Here is a 15,431-nt window from a genome sequence, read left to right as displayed (position 1 = left end):
GGTTGCAGCCAACACGGTCAAACACTGATCCCTCTGTAATTACTAGTCTTGTTTGGATCCTTCCTGATGCATTTTGCAACTGTTCACTCATCTCTTCACGCTGCTACATCTCTTGAGTTGACTTCAAGTTCTCCCTTCCTAGTGAGGTCCTCCATACTTGAACAATTCTGCTGGTATACCATCACATCCAAGAGATGCACTGTTCTTTAGTTCTTTAAACGCTCTCTGGACGTTTGCAAGTTCTTGAACGTCCTCACTTTGCGGTGACCCTTCTATGGGTGGAATGGGTTCATCTGTTGAAAAGCTATTTGAAGTAATTTTCCCTCCGCAATAATACTTATTCATCTTGTGCAAACCTATGATTACGCGCTTCGAATCTATTCTTTATAGTCCGCGGTGCCCGACAATGATTTCTAACTAGATTTTTATTTGTATCTTCCTCCATTACAACCAGGGTCCCTCCTAACCTCCTTCTCCCTCTCTCTTAACACCCTGTTTGGCCGTTCTTCTTTTCTCCCTGAGCTGCTTCGGTAAATCTCACCTCATCTCTTAGGAAGTCGTGTGCACTCCTTATCATAACCACGGTTCCTCATATCCAATCAAGTATTCCGTTGCCCTGGATATCGCAATTTTTATATCTTCATTCATTTCTACTATCTGAAGAATCCCATTTTCTATGCCGTATTTCCTTTTCTATGCCGTATTTCCCCCTTATGCACACAGATGACTCAACGGCGCAGTGGTAGCGTTCACAACCGCTGCTACAGCGGTTCGAATTCGAATCTCGCCAAAGGCTATAATTATTTCCGTACCGCTGCGCTGCGAATCGTTACTACAACTCTCGTGGGCAGGGGGTTGGGTGCGTGTGAGGTCACAGCATTACTCATAGATCGGTCATACAGCTCTGAGCTCTTTTTCGACAGGATAGCTGTCGATCACGAGTCCAACACGTGATCCAAGACACGTGCACTACATACATGCATGTAAATTAAATAAAATAAAATAAAATAAAAAACAAAAAATAGAAACTGCAATTTCGTCATAAATTTCTTATCATAAATTTAGATAAAGATACATATTCATGTTCACTCCTGTAAATTCTAAACTCGATTCGTTGAGTACAATGTGTGTGTACGCAGTTAGACACACACACACACACACGTATATTGTTGCGTTTCGAGTCGTTACTCCAATTCCCGTGGGCGGGGAGTTGGGTGTGTGTGTGCGCGTGTAAGGTCACAGCTTTACCCATAAATCGGTCATACGAGTCCAGCACGTGATCCAAAAGACCAAGGTGAATACACACACACACACGCACACATGCATTTCCGCAACGTTCGCTGTTATCGCGTTGGGGTGGTTGGGGAGGATTTTGGGATAATTCACAGAACGACTTTCTCGTCCTCTACGTCGTCAGTATCAGCGATCCCACCGTTCAGAAAACATTGCCTCGTCCTCTGAAACAGAGGTAAGTCTGTCCTTGTCCCAGTGGATCTCAACATAGAACTTATTACCTTAGGCAGGGGAAGTGGTCACAAGGTTTCCTAAGTGGGACCAAAATCCGGGAACGGTTGTAGCTAACGGATAGTTGATGATTGTATGCACGACTGAATATGTCTCTTAAGAGGCTTAAGAACAGTAGAATATAACAATAATATACGGGAAGACAGGTTCAGAAACACCGGGAATCCTTATTTCGTGAGATTGAGACAAAGAGATAATGTACCCTCCCCCACCAAGAGAATTTGTACTTTAGCGTGGAAACGAATTGGCAAGGCATAATAAAAGAGAGGAAAGAAAAAACGTAAATACCTTTGATATTTTTATTTCGTCGTTCATGGCCTTTTCCACGACCCAACAATAATCAAACCCGCGCCCTTGGTAGATGCTGCCCCAAATATGACTTGGGTCGTTTCATCCTCTTTACCCGACTGACATCTTTACCGGACAAGAAACCGAATCACGGATCTTACGCGCAAGGCATTGTGGTCCCCTTCCGTGCAAGGCGTCACCTTTCCTTTCACTCTGAATCCCCACCCCCATCACCGTAGCCCCGCCCACCCTCACCCCAATGAGGCGATAAAACCACCTCAAGGGGTGTCCAATCAAGTTTGAAGAAATCAACCTGATTGGCGCAAGTCCTTTGGAGATGAATTGAGAAATGGTCACCGCCACCCCTCTCCCCTTGATTTTTCCATCTCAAATGTGTTTTTGTCTATCTATTCTGGCTAACAACAGACGATTCTAGTCAGGTACTGTGCCAATATTGACCATCCCCTTAGAGCTGAAAACGTATTTCGTGACTAAAGCAGATATTTCCGGGACTTCAGTGGAACCACAGAATTCTTTCAAGCGAATAGAATCCACACACACACACACACACACACACACACATATATACACATATATATATACATATATATATATATACATATATATATATATATATATATATATATATATATGTGTGTATTTACCTAGTTGTATTTACCTAGTTGTATTTTGCGGGAAGGGGAGCTATGCTCGTGTTGTCCCGCCTTTGTATCTTGCAGTGTCTAGTTTGTTTTTAAACTCATGAATGGTTTTTGCGCATACTATTTCATTGTCCAGTTTGTTCCAAGTGTCCAAAACTCTATGAGGAAAACTGTTTTTCTTCAGTTCTCTTCTATAGCTATGTTTTTTTATTTTCTTTCCATGTCCTCTTGTGTTTCTTTTGTCCCAGTTAAGTAAGTTCTCACTATCGAGTACCTCTGTGCCTTTCATGATTCTGTAGATGGTCAATAGGTCACCTCTCTCTCTTCTTTGCTCCAGTGTCGGTAACTCCAGTTTAGCCAATCTCTCTTCGTATGATAGGTTTGCAAGTGCAGGTGCCATTTTTGTAGCTGCTCTTTGGATTCTTTCTATTTTCTTTATATTCTTTTTGGTACTGGGGGACCACAATGTCGCTGCATACTCTAATCTAGGCCTTATCAATGTAACCAATATTTTTTTCATCATGTCTTCGTCCAAGTATGTAAACGCCACTTTTATTGATCTTAGCAAATTGTAAGTCTCCCCGACAATTTTGTTAATCTGTATATCATAGGACAGGTCGTTCGTGATAATTACTCCCAAATCTTTTTCGGATCCTACTTTCTTTACTTCTTTGGTTCCAATTGTATATTTTCCTGATATTCTGTTTTTGCTTTTTCCAAACTCCATTATGCTACACTTCTTAGTATTAAAGTCCACTTCCCATTTCTGACTCCAGTTCCATACCCTATTTAGGTCTTCTTGCAGTGCTTCACAGTCCTCATCAGTTTCTATTTTCCTTAGCAGTTTGGCGTCATCGGCAAAGAAGCTCATGTAGCAGTTCACGTCCTCATCCATGTCATTCATATAGATAGCAAACATTATTGGTGCCAGCACAGATCCTTGCGGTACTCCACTGATCACCTCTTTCCAGTCTGAATATTTTTCTCTGAGCACTACTCTCATCTTTCTACCAGTCAGAAAGTCCTCTATCCATTTTAGTAGGTTTCCCTGTATTCCTCCTATGTGTTCCAGTTTTTTTAGTAGTTTTCTGTGTGGTACTTTGTCAAAGGCTTTTTGCAAGTCTAGGAATGCACAATCAGCCCATCCATTTCTTTCTTGCACTATGTCTATTAGTCTTGAGTAAAAGCATATTAAGTTTGTGGAGCATGATCTTCCTTGTCTGAATCCGAATTGTCTTGGGTTTAATATGTCATTGTCTTCCAGATGTTTTACCCATCTATTCTTGATTATTTTCTCACAAATTTTGGCAATGGTGCTTGTTAGTGATACTGGCCTATAGTTGGTGGGTTCTTCTTTGTTTCCTCCTTTGTGTATTGGTACAATGTTAGCGTTTTTCCAGTCCTCGGGTATCTTTCCTTCTTTGAGTGAGCTGTTTATTAAGATGTGTATTTTGTCTGTTAGTTCTTCTTTGCACTCCTTTAGAATCCAATTTGCAATACCGTCCGGGCCATGTGATTTTCTGACATCCAGCCTTGATAAATGTTCTGATATTTCCTTTAGTGTGTGTGTGTGTGTGTGTGTGTGTGTGTGTGTGTGTGTGTGCGCGCGCGCGCACATGAACCACAGGAGAAGGGAAACTTGTAGACAGTAAGTACTTTCGTATATTACATCTTCAGACTAAATGACAGAGATACAGAGCTGGGTTTAAATGTAAGTATCAGGTAGCAACCATGGGGGGGGGGGGAGACAATACAATGTGAGGAGGGGGGATGACCTTACCCCTATCGACCTGACCAACACATACGGCTCAATCTGGCGGAAAGATCTCGGTGACTATTTGGGTTACCAATTTATCACATTTAAAATGACCATAGCTTAAGTTTATATTTTTATCAAACGTGCCTGATATTAAGCAGGATTCTATTACATTTCTTTCTTGTAGGCTTTTTCCTTTGGCTAAAATTGTTGCCTTAGACCAATCAATATAATGGTTGTATAATGCTTTATGTTGGAATAACGCATTGTTTTCCTGGGCAGATCTCACACTATATTTATGTTGGGAAATCCTTGTTTCCAAGTTTTTCCCAGTTTGTCCAATATATAATTTATTACAATCTTGGCAAGGAATTTTATAGACCACACCGTTGTTGTTAGGAGTGCTGTTCTTAATTAAAGTTTTCTTAATGGTGTGGTCATATTGGATATCAAAGTAGCTTTAAATATGACCACACCACAAAGAAAACTTTAATTAAGAATAGCACTCCTAACAACAACGGTGTGGTCTATAAAATTCCTTGCCAAGATTGTAATAAATTTTATATTGGACAAACTAGGAAAAACTTGGAAACATGGATTTCCCAACATAGGCATAGTGTGAGATCTGCCCAGGAAAATAATGCTTTATTCCAACATAAAGCATCAAGTGATTATATCGCTGAGAACTCTGGTACCCGACACGAACCTGGGTAGTTGATAAAAAAAAAAAAAAAAATAGGTCATTGATGATAAAACAATTTGATGTCATGATAAATGTATTATCTCGATTTTTTTTCTTGACGACAGGGAAAAAAGTGCATCGCCCAGAGCTGGTGACAAGAAGGGGAAACACTGATGATAACACCTGGTTATCAAATAACTACAGCAGTATGACCAGTCTGGGCTGAACTAAAAGCGAGGCATGAACCAACTATTGTAACAAGATACGTTAGTGCAAGATAATCATATAAAAGTTATATTAAAAAAAATACTACGAGGATTCAGTTCACGAGCTGTGAAAGGAACGAAACGTCGAGAAGCTTGAGAAGTGTTCGATGGAAATTAACACGAGCTTCTGTTGATCGAGAGCGTGGGGACGCGTCGTCTGGAGACCAGAAGGGAGCTGGTAGGACAGCAAGCGACTTTCGGAAGACAATGGCAACACACATCATGCGGGAGCCCAATTCTATGGACGTGAGTACTGCATCACGCTGACTTTTCTGTATCTTGCAAGTTCCCCGTCACATACCCGTGCACACATACAGGAAGATCCAAATCGCAACCAAACCATGGCAGATAACACATACGAAAAACTAGTAAACCTTATCACGCTAGCAGCATACAAAAACATTGAATTCTGACCAATCACAATTCGGCCAATTCACAAAGCAGTGAAACTGCGTTATCACAATGTCGTACGTTATGCACACACAAACTGCGCACGCACAATGAACTTCCAATGCCACAACATAGCTACTATTGCTCCACACCACTGTAGATACGATATACCACTAATCTATGGTTAAAGTTGTTTTACTTAAACCGTCTTCATGGCAGTCTCAAAACCGTTAACATTGACGATTTTTCGAAAATATTTTTACGCAAATTGTCATAAATATACTACGATAGTTTCCGTGCACGTTACGGAGTATACACAGTGTACATTGTAATTTGGTTTATTATTTATAACAAACTGATGAATGAAAGCAGCAAATGTATCACGGTTTTGTATCTGCCATCAGGAAGCCTTTACAATATTTTTCATCATAAATCTAGTTTACCATGACACAATGTGCTCTGCTTATGAGCAGTTCTTTTGAAAAAAAAAATCAGAAGCCGGCAATTAAACTCATCTTGCTTTTCCTTTTTGAATTAGTCAATTTTCTTATAACAATAGTCTTATAAAAAGTTCTCCAACATACAGATATTTAACTAATTTAATTTTCCTCTAGTATGACAAATCATGAATAAACTTATAATATTCTAATCTATTAATAGTCCACTATGGATCAAATAATAAATGTAAGACATTACAACTGAAATATTTTTGGAACGTCTTCATTCCCGCTTCTAAACTAACAAAACCTGCAACGACTTCAGAGCCCAAGTAAAACGGCTTAACTAAAATAAACTCAGGCAACCTTGTCCATACAATCTTTAACACACTATACCTCCATACTGCATCATGCTGTTAATGAACTGCACCACCATATCACACATCACACTTTGTGTTTTACAACTTTATTGCCAGACTACATCAATAGAATACTTTGTTCCAGGTAGTGCCAGATTATTTTTGTGATATTGTGAAGAACAGAAAAGAGGACCTTCAGAAATGTGGGCACTTTTCTATTCTCCCCGTCAAGAGATTTTATTCAGCTCCACGTGAACCCGTTGTCACTTAAGGGAATAAATAGCCTCTTGCCGTCAGTGTATGTCCATATAAATCATACCTGTACTCCGCCTCCTTCCCATACATACCCTTCGACAGGGGTGGGCAATGTCGCGCGTGCCGAAATCGGCCAGCCTTCGATCCAAAAACTTTCTCACGTGCTGAGATTGTTGAGAACATAGCATTATTTACTATATCATATGTAGTGTGTGTGGGGAACAGTTTCAAATATTAAAAAAAAAAAAAAAAAAAAAACACCGGAGAGGTCAAATCAAAGAATATTGAACGTGTGACTTGTAAGTCATGCCAGATTGAATGAATGTAAAATCAAATCAAGTAACTTACTTGAAGGTATTTTTTTTCTTTCTATACAATCGTAGATGTCATATAAAGTCACATTACTGATTAAATTTTTATCAGCAGACAATAATTATTAATTTCACAAAGTTTTAACAGAAACTTACTTTTATGGCATATATGTTGAACAGTAGGATTCACTAGCTTTAGAAAACAAGATAATCGGATAACTAAAGCCTCTTGTGGTGTAACATTCGCATTCTGGTTCTATTTAAATTTGAACCTTCATTTAGCTGAGTGTGGCTTTTGCTTATCAATGATTATATATATTTTTATGAAACACGAAAGAATATGTAGAATTGTCGTAAACGAGTCATGCAACCTAACGAATGATACAACTAACAAACAATACACAAAACCAGTGTTCGCACGATTTTTTCCTCAATATACAAAATTTTTACGGAGGACTTCAAGGTTACCGTTGAGTTGAAATACAAAAATTAGATAAGAAGTTGCCGTCGGGTCGTCCACACTTCCGTGTCATGCCAATGGCAGACGTTTTCCGACATTCTGTGCAATCCTGCCGTCCCTTTCTCCAACTTTTCCTTGCGATCTCTCCTGCACGGACCATCGACAGCATAACTTTTAAACATTCATTATTTAGGGGATTCACTAACATACGCACCAGACTCGCGCACTTTTATTATGACTGGAGAGAAAAAGATAGGTTTTAACTTTTAACACCCTTCCTTACATCTCCATTTTACTACCTACTCGGTGCGATAGTTCCACAAAGCTAGAAACGCAGGTAATTCCTGACGAAATACTCATGCTGACATCCCAACCATTGTCGTCCTACGCCTTTTGACATCTTCCCGCAATTTTGCGTTCATTCTGTGACCCTCAACTTCTTCAGTATCCTCCTTTTCTTCCCCTTCCTCTATCCTTCATTGCTACATCTTCCTTCATTACCTTGTTATTTCATCCCTTTATCCACGCTTTACGTATTCCATATTTTTTTTTCTTACTCCGAATTCTTTGCTTTCTCCTCATCCAATCTCATTTTACAACTTTTCATGTACACCCCTGAACTTCCAAACTTATTTTCTACCCAGTAACCCGGGTCACTCCCAATCTTATGACAGACCAGAGTGGCGCGACCCAAACGGTGAAATCGCAACCGCCATTTCTGAGAAACTGCGAATTCTTATCGGTTTCAAAACCCTCTCCTGTTCGGAATTTCCTGTCCAGAAACACTGATAAGTTTCTCGTGCTGATGCGCAGTCCGTCTAAATTGTCTACTTTTCTGAAATTATAAGAATATAATTCTTATATTCTGCTGAATTTATGCAGTTTCTGTAAAGTGAAAAAACAAACATCCCTTTTGTCGTTTGCCACGCTATATCCTCTTTATCCTTATGTCACCCTGTACCGCAGATCTACAAATGCGGTTCTCAATTTTGTTTTATTTACCTATTACGTGTTTATGATTCATTTTATATATCTATTAATTTATCTATTTATGCACCCTTCCCACCATGTCAGGATGTCATCCCCATCTCTACCAGCTTGTTTTACTTCGACTTATATTGAATTTATTTTAAGGGATGGGGGGGGGGGGCAAAACTGGACGACACTTCTGTTCAAGATAGGATTAAATACGGGAGTCTAAGATGCGAATACAATACGAGGACAAAAGTGGGGGGGGGGAACTACAGGCCCCTTTAGCTTAAAAAAAAAAAAAAAAGTTCAACTAATTTGTAGGTTTGGAATTCTTGCATTAAACTTTGTTCAAACGCTTATACAATTCATGCGAGATCTGTAAACGTGCACAATCTTCCGATTAAGAAAAAAATAAATAAATAAATAAATAACTGCAAACTCCCATGCTTTCAATCCTTTCTACCCCATTCCCTCCCTCTCTCTATCTCCCTCAAGCCTGTTTGGTTTATGTTTCAGCGTGTGATATACACGATTGTCTTATTTCTCACCCTCGTGGTGGTGCTGGTCGGAACTGTGTTGCTCCTTCTTGGTCAGACCAGCGCGGGGACTTCGATTCTCAGTGCATCAGGTATGTGGTCGTAACTACGCAAGTTTCGTAATTGTGTGATATTGTGTGTGTGTGTGTGTTAACCTTATTGTATTCAACTAATTGTAGCATACAGGAAAAGAGCAATGCTCCTTGAGTCTCATCTCCTACTCTCCAAATTGATCATAAATTTAGGTACAGTTACCAACTTAATATATATCATTGATTTCCAATTATATCTAGATGTGTGTGTGTGTGTGTGTGTGTGTGTGTGTGTGTGTGTGTGTGTGTGTGTGTGTATTTACCTAGTTGTATTTTGCGGGAAGGGGAGCTACGCTCGCAGTGTCCCGCCTTTGTATCTCGCAGTGTCTAGTTTGCTTTTAAACTCATGAATGGTTTTTGCACACACTATTTCCTTGTCCAGTTTGTTCCAAGTGTCTACCACTGTATGTGGAAAACTTTTTCTTCATATCTCTTCTGTAGCTGGTTTTATTTTCATTCCATGTCCTCTTGTGCTTCTGTCCCAGTTTAACAAGTCCTCTCTATCAAGTATTTATGTGCCTTTTATGATTCTGTAGATATTCAGTAGGTCACCTCCCTCTCCTCTTTGCTCCAGAATCGGTAACTCCAGTTTAGCCAATCTCTCCTCATATGACAAGTTTGCGTGTGCAGGTGCCTTTTTGTTGCTGCTCTCTGGATTCTTTCTATTTTCTTTATATTCTTTTTGGCACTGGGTGACCACAATATATGTGTGTGTGTGTGTGTGTGTATTTACGTAGTTGTACTTTACGGGAAGGGGAGCTATGCTCGTGGTGTCCCGTCTTCATATCTCATTTTATCTTGTGTGTGTGTATGTGTGTGTTTGTGTGTGTGTGTGTGTGTGTGTGTGTGTGTGTGTGTGTGTGTGTGTGTGTGTGCGCGCGCACGCGCGCTCACCTAATTGCAGTATACAGGAAAAGAACACTCGTGTCCCGTCTCCTATTATCTAATCTTCTAACATTACACAGGATTACAAAGGAGCAGCATGCCAACAGACCTTTTGGTTCATAACTAGTTCGGATGCGAAAAAAATATAATAATTATAAATAAATAAATAAGTCATAAAAAATAAAATTATAATAAATAATAATAAATTGGTAAAGTTAAATAATAAACAAACAGGTAAATAGCAAATAACAATAAATTGACAGAAATGATAAATGATAATAAAGCAAATGATAATAAACAGACAAATGATATCAAACAAATAATATGAAATTAATGGCAGGCATTACAGCATCTTATATATCCTTGACTTCCAATTATCATATTTAGGTTTGAACTCGTGTATTGTTTGAGCTTGGGCTATATCACCTAAGTTAACCCACATATTTAAGCATCTATAAGAAAATGACCGTGATGAGTGAGGAAAAGGGAGGAGAAATAAGGAAGGATGAAGTGAAGGCATTTGTTAAGATGATGAGAGCAGGTAAGGCAACTGGTCTGGATGGATGCCATGCAGGTCTTAAAAAAAAAAAGGAGGTACAGTGATGGTGGACTGGCTGGTGAGGTTGTTTAATGTTTGTTGGAGAGAGGGTAGAGTGCCTGTATAGTCCCACTCTACAAAGGAAAAGGGGACAAGTGTGAATGTAGTAGTTTCAGAGGGGCTTGTTAAGTGTAGTTAGGAGAGAAACAGAGGGAGTAATTGGTGAGGAACAGTGTGAATTTAGGACCAGTAGAGGTTGCATAGATCAGATTTTTGTGGTAAAACAGATATGTGAGAAAGCTATAGGAAAAGGAAAGGATGGGTTTTTTTTTTTTTTGGCTTTTATGGATCTGGAAAAGGCTTATGACAGGGTAGACAGGAAGGCACTGTGGGAGGTTTTGCAGATATACTGTACGGGATAGGCGGAAAGCTTTTAGCTGTCAAGAGTTTTTACGAGAGTAGTAGAGCATATGTCAAGATTAGAAATGGAGAGAGCGAGTGGTTCGAGGTAAAGGTGGGACTTCACCAGGGATGTGTTATGTTGCCCTGGCTGTTCAACTTATACATGGATGGGGTGGTGCAAGAGGTAAATGCAAGGGTGGTGGGTCAGGGATTAGAGATGGTTAAAAAAATGGAGAAAAGTGGGAGGTGAGCCAGCTGTTGTTTGCAGACGACACTGCGCTTGTAGCAGGATCAGAGGAGGTATTGAGGAAGTTAGTGACAGAGTTTGGGAGTGTGTGTGAAAGAAGGAAGTTGAAGATAAAACTGAGTAAAAGTAAGGTGATGAGATGTACAGGGGGTGAAAGTGGCAGTAAACTGGAAGCGAGCATAAAGGGAGAGCGACTGGAGGAAGTGGATAGTTTTAGATACTTGGGTGCGAATGTGGCAGGAAAGGGAGGAGTGGAGGTGGAATGTAGATTAAGAGATGCCTTGGTGGATTAAAAAGTGTAATGAGAAATAGACATTTGGGAATGGATGCTTAGAGGAAATTGTATGAAGGAGTGATTGTGCCAACACCACTGTATAGGGCAGAAACATGGAACATAAGAGAGGAAGAGAGAAGGAGTTTGAATGTGTTTGAGGCGAGGTGTCTGAGAAGTATGATGGGGGTTACTAGGCTAGAATGAGAAATGAGGTGAGGAGGAGAACAAGGGTAGTAAGGGAGTTGGGAGATAGGGTTGATGAAAAAGTATTGGGATGGTTTGGACACATGGAAAGAATTGAGTGAAGAAAGACTAGTAAAAGAGGTATGGAAGGCAGATGTGGAGGGAGTGAAAATGAGGGGGTGACCTAGGATGACATGGATGGATGGGGTGAAAGGGGCTTTGGGGAAGAGGGGAATGTCTGTTGAGGAAGGACAGGAGAGGACAGAAAACAGGGGTGAAGGGAAAATGGTTGTTTATGGATGATGTTGTGATGCATGAGGTGGAATGGATGGGGGGTGAGGAAGTAGGTAGAAACAACTTTGCCAACCGTGTAGTTAATGGAATAAACTTCCTGCACAGGTAGTGCAATGTAGTTCAGTTCGAAGCTTTAAGAATCATTTAGATAAACACCTAAGCAAGATGCTGTAATGATTATAATTTACTGTATTTTATATTATTTGTTTTTGTTTTGTCATCATTTGTCTGTTTGATTTTCATTTATTATTAGTTATATGTTAATTTATTATTATTTACTATTTACATTTTTGTTTATTATTTAACTATACCTATGCATTTATGTATTTTATTTGTTATTTACATTATTATAATTTTTATTTATCAATTTATTATTATTATGATTTTTTTTTCGCATCCGTCCTTGATATGGACCAAAAGGTCTCCTGTCGGCATGCTCCACCTTTGTAATCCTTTGTACAGTATGTGTGAGAAAACTTTGACGCAGCCCAAAGGGATTTCTCCCCGTCTTCTCCTTTTCTGCATGTGGGGACGGATAGGGGGGGGGTCGCCGATTTAATGAAGCGGCCTTGCTGTGGATGTGCTGTGTCTTGCGACACTGCTTCTGACCCAGGGCAGTGGACAAGATACAGGGATGACCCGTCATCCAGGAGGTGCCAAGATAAGAGGGAGGGTAGAGGGTGGAGGGGAGTGGAGTGTATTGGGGATGGAATGGGTGGGAATGGTTTTTATGCCTATGTTTTTGGCTACCTCCCTTGTAAGGGAGAAAAAGCCTTTGGTATATGTATGTATGTAAATGGAAAAATGTGTGTGTGCCCATGTGTGCTTTGTATTATGAACAAATGGAGGTTAAAATACAGTTTCTAATATATGACGGAATGGAGAACAGGCGAAATCATGATAAAGGCAAGTGATGGCAGAAATTATGAGAAAGTTTAAAGCACCAGAGACAACTGGAGACAACGATGGGAAGAATTAGAACAAAATCTAACAAGTTTAGAATACAGGCAACAGACACTTATGGGGAAAAACTAGCTCAATGTAATGGGAACAAGGAGCCAAGAAAAGAGGGAGTGGAATCCTGCCTTTTGACTTTGGCTACCTCCCTTGTAAGGGGGGGAAAAGCCCTTTGTATATGTATGCATGATGACCAATTTATGTATCCCATTTTCACACACCTTCCAAAATTTTCATTTACCAAATGACAAACACATCATTTGCAAATGACATACTGTAAAATTTATCTGTTCCCTCCCTTCCATATCTCCACTCCTAATATGATCGCCCATTCAATTTTTCAATGACATTCAAAACTATTTTTTCCACTGCCAAGTACCTTTCCCTTGCTTGATAAGTTCTTATATATACTTAATGTGCAAAACAAATCACTAAGCACACGTGACAACAATACTTGCAGAAACCACTTTTATTTTCCAAGTGGTTTCTGCAAATACTTAATGTATTTCTAATAAAAAAAAAATTCTTTTACTATTCTGGGTTACTTTTTCCTATCCATTTCTTGTCTCCAGGAGGTGCTAAGATAAGAGGGAGGGTGGAGGGGTGTGGAGTGTATTTAGGGATGGAATGGGTGGGAATGATTTTATGCCTTTTCCTTTTTGGCTACCTCCCTTGTAAGGGGGAAAAAGCCTTAGTATATGTATGTATGTATTTCTTGTCTCCATCCATTATCCCAAGTGCAGCACCCACAATCTCTCCTTTTCAGTTCATTTTTCTAAAGTCATCTTTTTGTCTTGTGTATTTCCAACAGGCACCATGTTCATCTTCATCGTCCTCAGTGGCTTCTTAATCAAACCCTGGAAAGCATGTAATGAAGAGACAACCCCTGAAACCTATGACAGCCCTCCACCTTACAGAGACTCTTGGGGTAAAAGCTACAGGAGGAAGATTCAATCCATTGGAGATCGAGTAACTGACAGGTATTCAAATGCAGAACCAGTGTATGATAATGGAACACCAATAGAGTCAAGCTGTACCACTCCAGATGACCAGCAGGCACCCCAACAACAGCCTTCAGAAGCCATGCAAGGTGCTACATCTGTCTACATCATTGATTCACCATCTACTCAGCCCCAACAACATCACCATCATCTGCCTTCAACTTCTCAGGATTCTTTGGCATCTGTACATTCATCAGGCTGCCATTCCTTACAGAACACAGTTTCAGCACATTTGATGTACCAGAAGACAGCCTTGCCTTTCCCTTCTACAAGGGAAAATACACACATACAGAGGAGTTACAGGAAAACTTCAGTAAGGTCCTCTTCCGAGTCCTCAGAAGAGGAATTACCCCCACCTTACTCAGAGGCCATGAGGGCTTGGAGGGCTGGTGTGGCAGGTGGTGGTATACTTGATGCAAAATATCTACGCAACTTCAGTTAGAAGACAATACTATATAAGTATTACAAAATACCTCTATGGTATGAAGTCTTTGTTGTATTAAGGTTTAGTGCAAATGATGTTTCCACCAATACCACATGCATATGCCTATAGTGGTTATCAAAATACAAATTCACTATAAAGCTGCAGCAATAAAATTATATCACATATGTGCACTTCACTGTTAGTGCTACAGACTTTCATCAGTGAAGACTGTAGCTTTCTCAGTATGTTCATGATACAAATGATCCTATGTACATCATACCCAAAGGCCTCTTCCCCCTTATAGGGAAGATATCCAGCCAAGACTTGCATCATGTACAGATCGTATACTGGTATATATATTTCTAGGAAACAAGCATGCATGTCATTCATTTCAATTTTACCTCTTTGCTGTGTACCTCTTAGGTATTCATCTACAATGAGCCAAGATGAAAAGGAAACAAGTGGGTGACATTTGGGAGAGGGATGGAGAGGAATGGATGCATGCCTTGGTTGGCTACCTTCCTTATATGGAAGAAGTCTTTGATATATAAATAATTTATTCTAGCTTCCTCCAGAACTCTTTACTGAGCAATGAAAGACTTAAAACCCTCAATCCTTTCTATGTATATATTCTAGTTGCCACCAGTTGATTTAATATGATGAGAGATGATGTTGGAGTTTGAGGAAATTTGTCACCTCCTTAGGCTCCTGCCAGAGGTCCTCCACCTCGTACATGTCAGTTATTTCTGTGCACCACTTGGCTGAATAATCTGTAAACATGCATGCAACCAAGTGCAACACACCCTGGCAGATTGAACCAGGGTCACTCATGGTGTTACCTAATTGCACCATGTGAGCCGAACAATCTTTAAACATGCATGAAACCATGTGCAACACACCCTGGCAGATTGAACCAGTCATTCCTGATGTTACCTAACTGATGGCCAAAGAACTCGTCTCATTGGAGCCCCCCTCAGTAGAAGAGTTAAACAGCACACTCGAATACATCAATCCTGAGTCTTCATATGCAATTCAAAGGCCATACATTATTCCTGTGACTTTGTTCGAATCCCCAGAAAATTACCTTTACCTCATCCAGTCATAGTTTCATTTGTTTATGGATCATTGTTCACTGTGTATAGTTCATCATATTTCATACATTTACACTTCATATTCAATACCTAAATGTTGTATCCTGTTTAGTTTTATTATTCATTAAATTAATATAGATATTAA

At 39.8% G+C, this 15,431-nt stretch overlaps 1 protein-coding gene across 2 annotated transcripts; it reads left to right on the top strand.

Moving 5' to 3' along the window:
• The first annotated feature begins 1,327 nt into the window (after positions 1 to 1,327).
• Positions 1,328 to 15,431, top strand: LOC143029898 (uncharacterized). 2 transcript variants are annotated; one of them, XM_076193081.1, is made up of 4 exons: positions 1,328 to 1,468; positions 5,038 to 5,424; positions 8,879 to 8,990; positions 13,582 to 15,431. In XM_076193081.1, exons 2-4 carry the CDS (start codon positions 5,386 to 5,388, stop codon positions 14,211 to 14,213), a joined length of 783 nt encoding a protein of 260 aa, XP_076049196.1. In that variant the 5' UTR covers positions 1,328 to 1,468; positions 5,038 to 5,385; the 3' UTR covers positions 14,214 to 15,431. The 2 variants fall into 2 exon arrangements, with proteins under 2 accessions (XP_076049196.1, XP_076049195.1); XM_076193080.1 differs by having other exon boundaries at positions 8,858 to 8,990.

The sequence above is a fragment of the Oratosquilla oratoria genome, chromosome 11 (genome assembly GCF_046742065.1).
Source record: "Oratosquilla oratoria isolate Oo_2021 chromosome 11, ASM4674206v1, whole genome shotgun sequence".
Classification (NCBI taxonomy): Eukaryota; Metazoa; Arthropoda; class Malacostraca; order Stomatopoda; family Squillidae; genus Oratosquilla; species Oratosquilla oratoria.
Note: the sequence above shows the minus strand (reverse complement) of the source record. Positions and strands in the feature narration are given on the sequence as shown.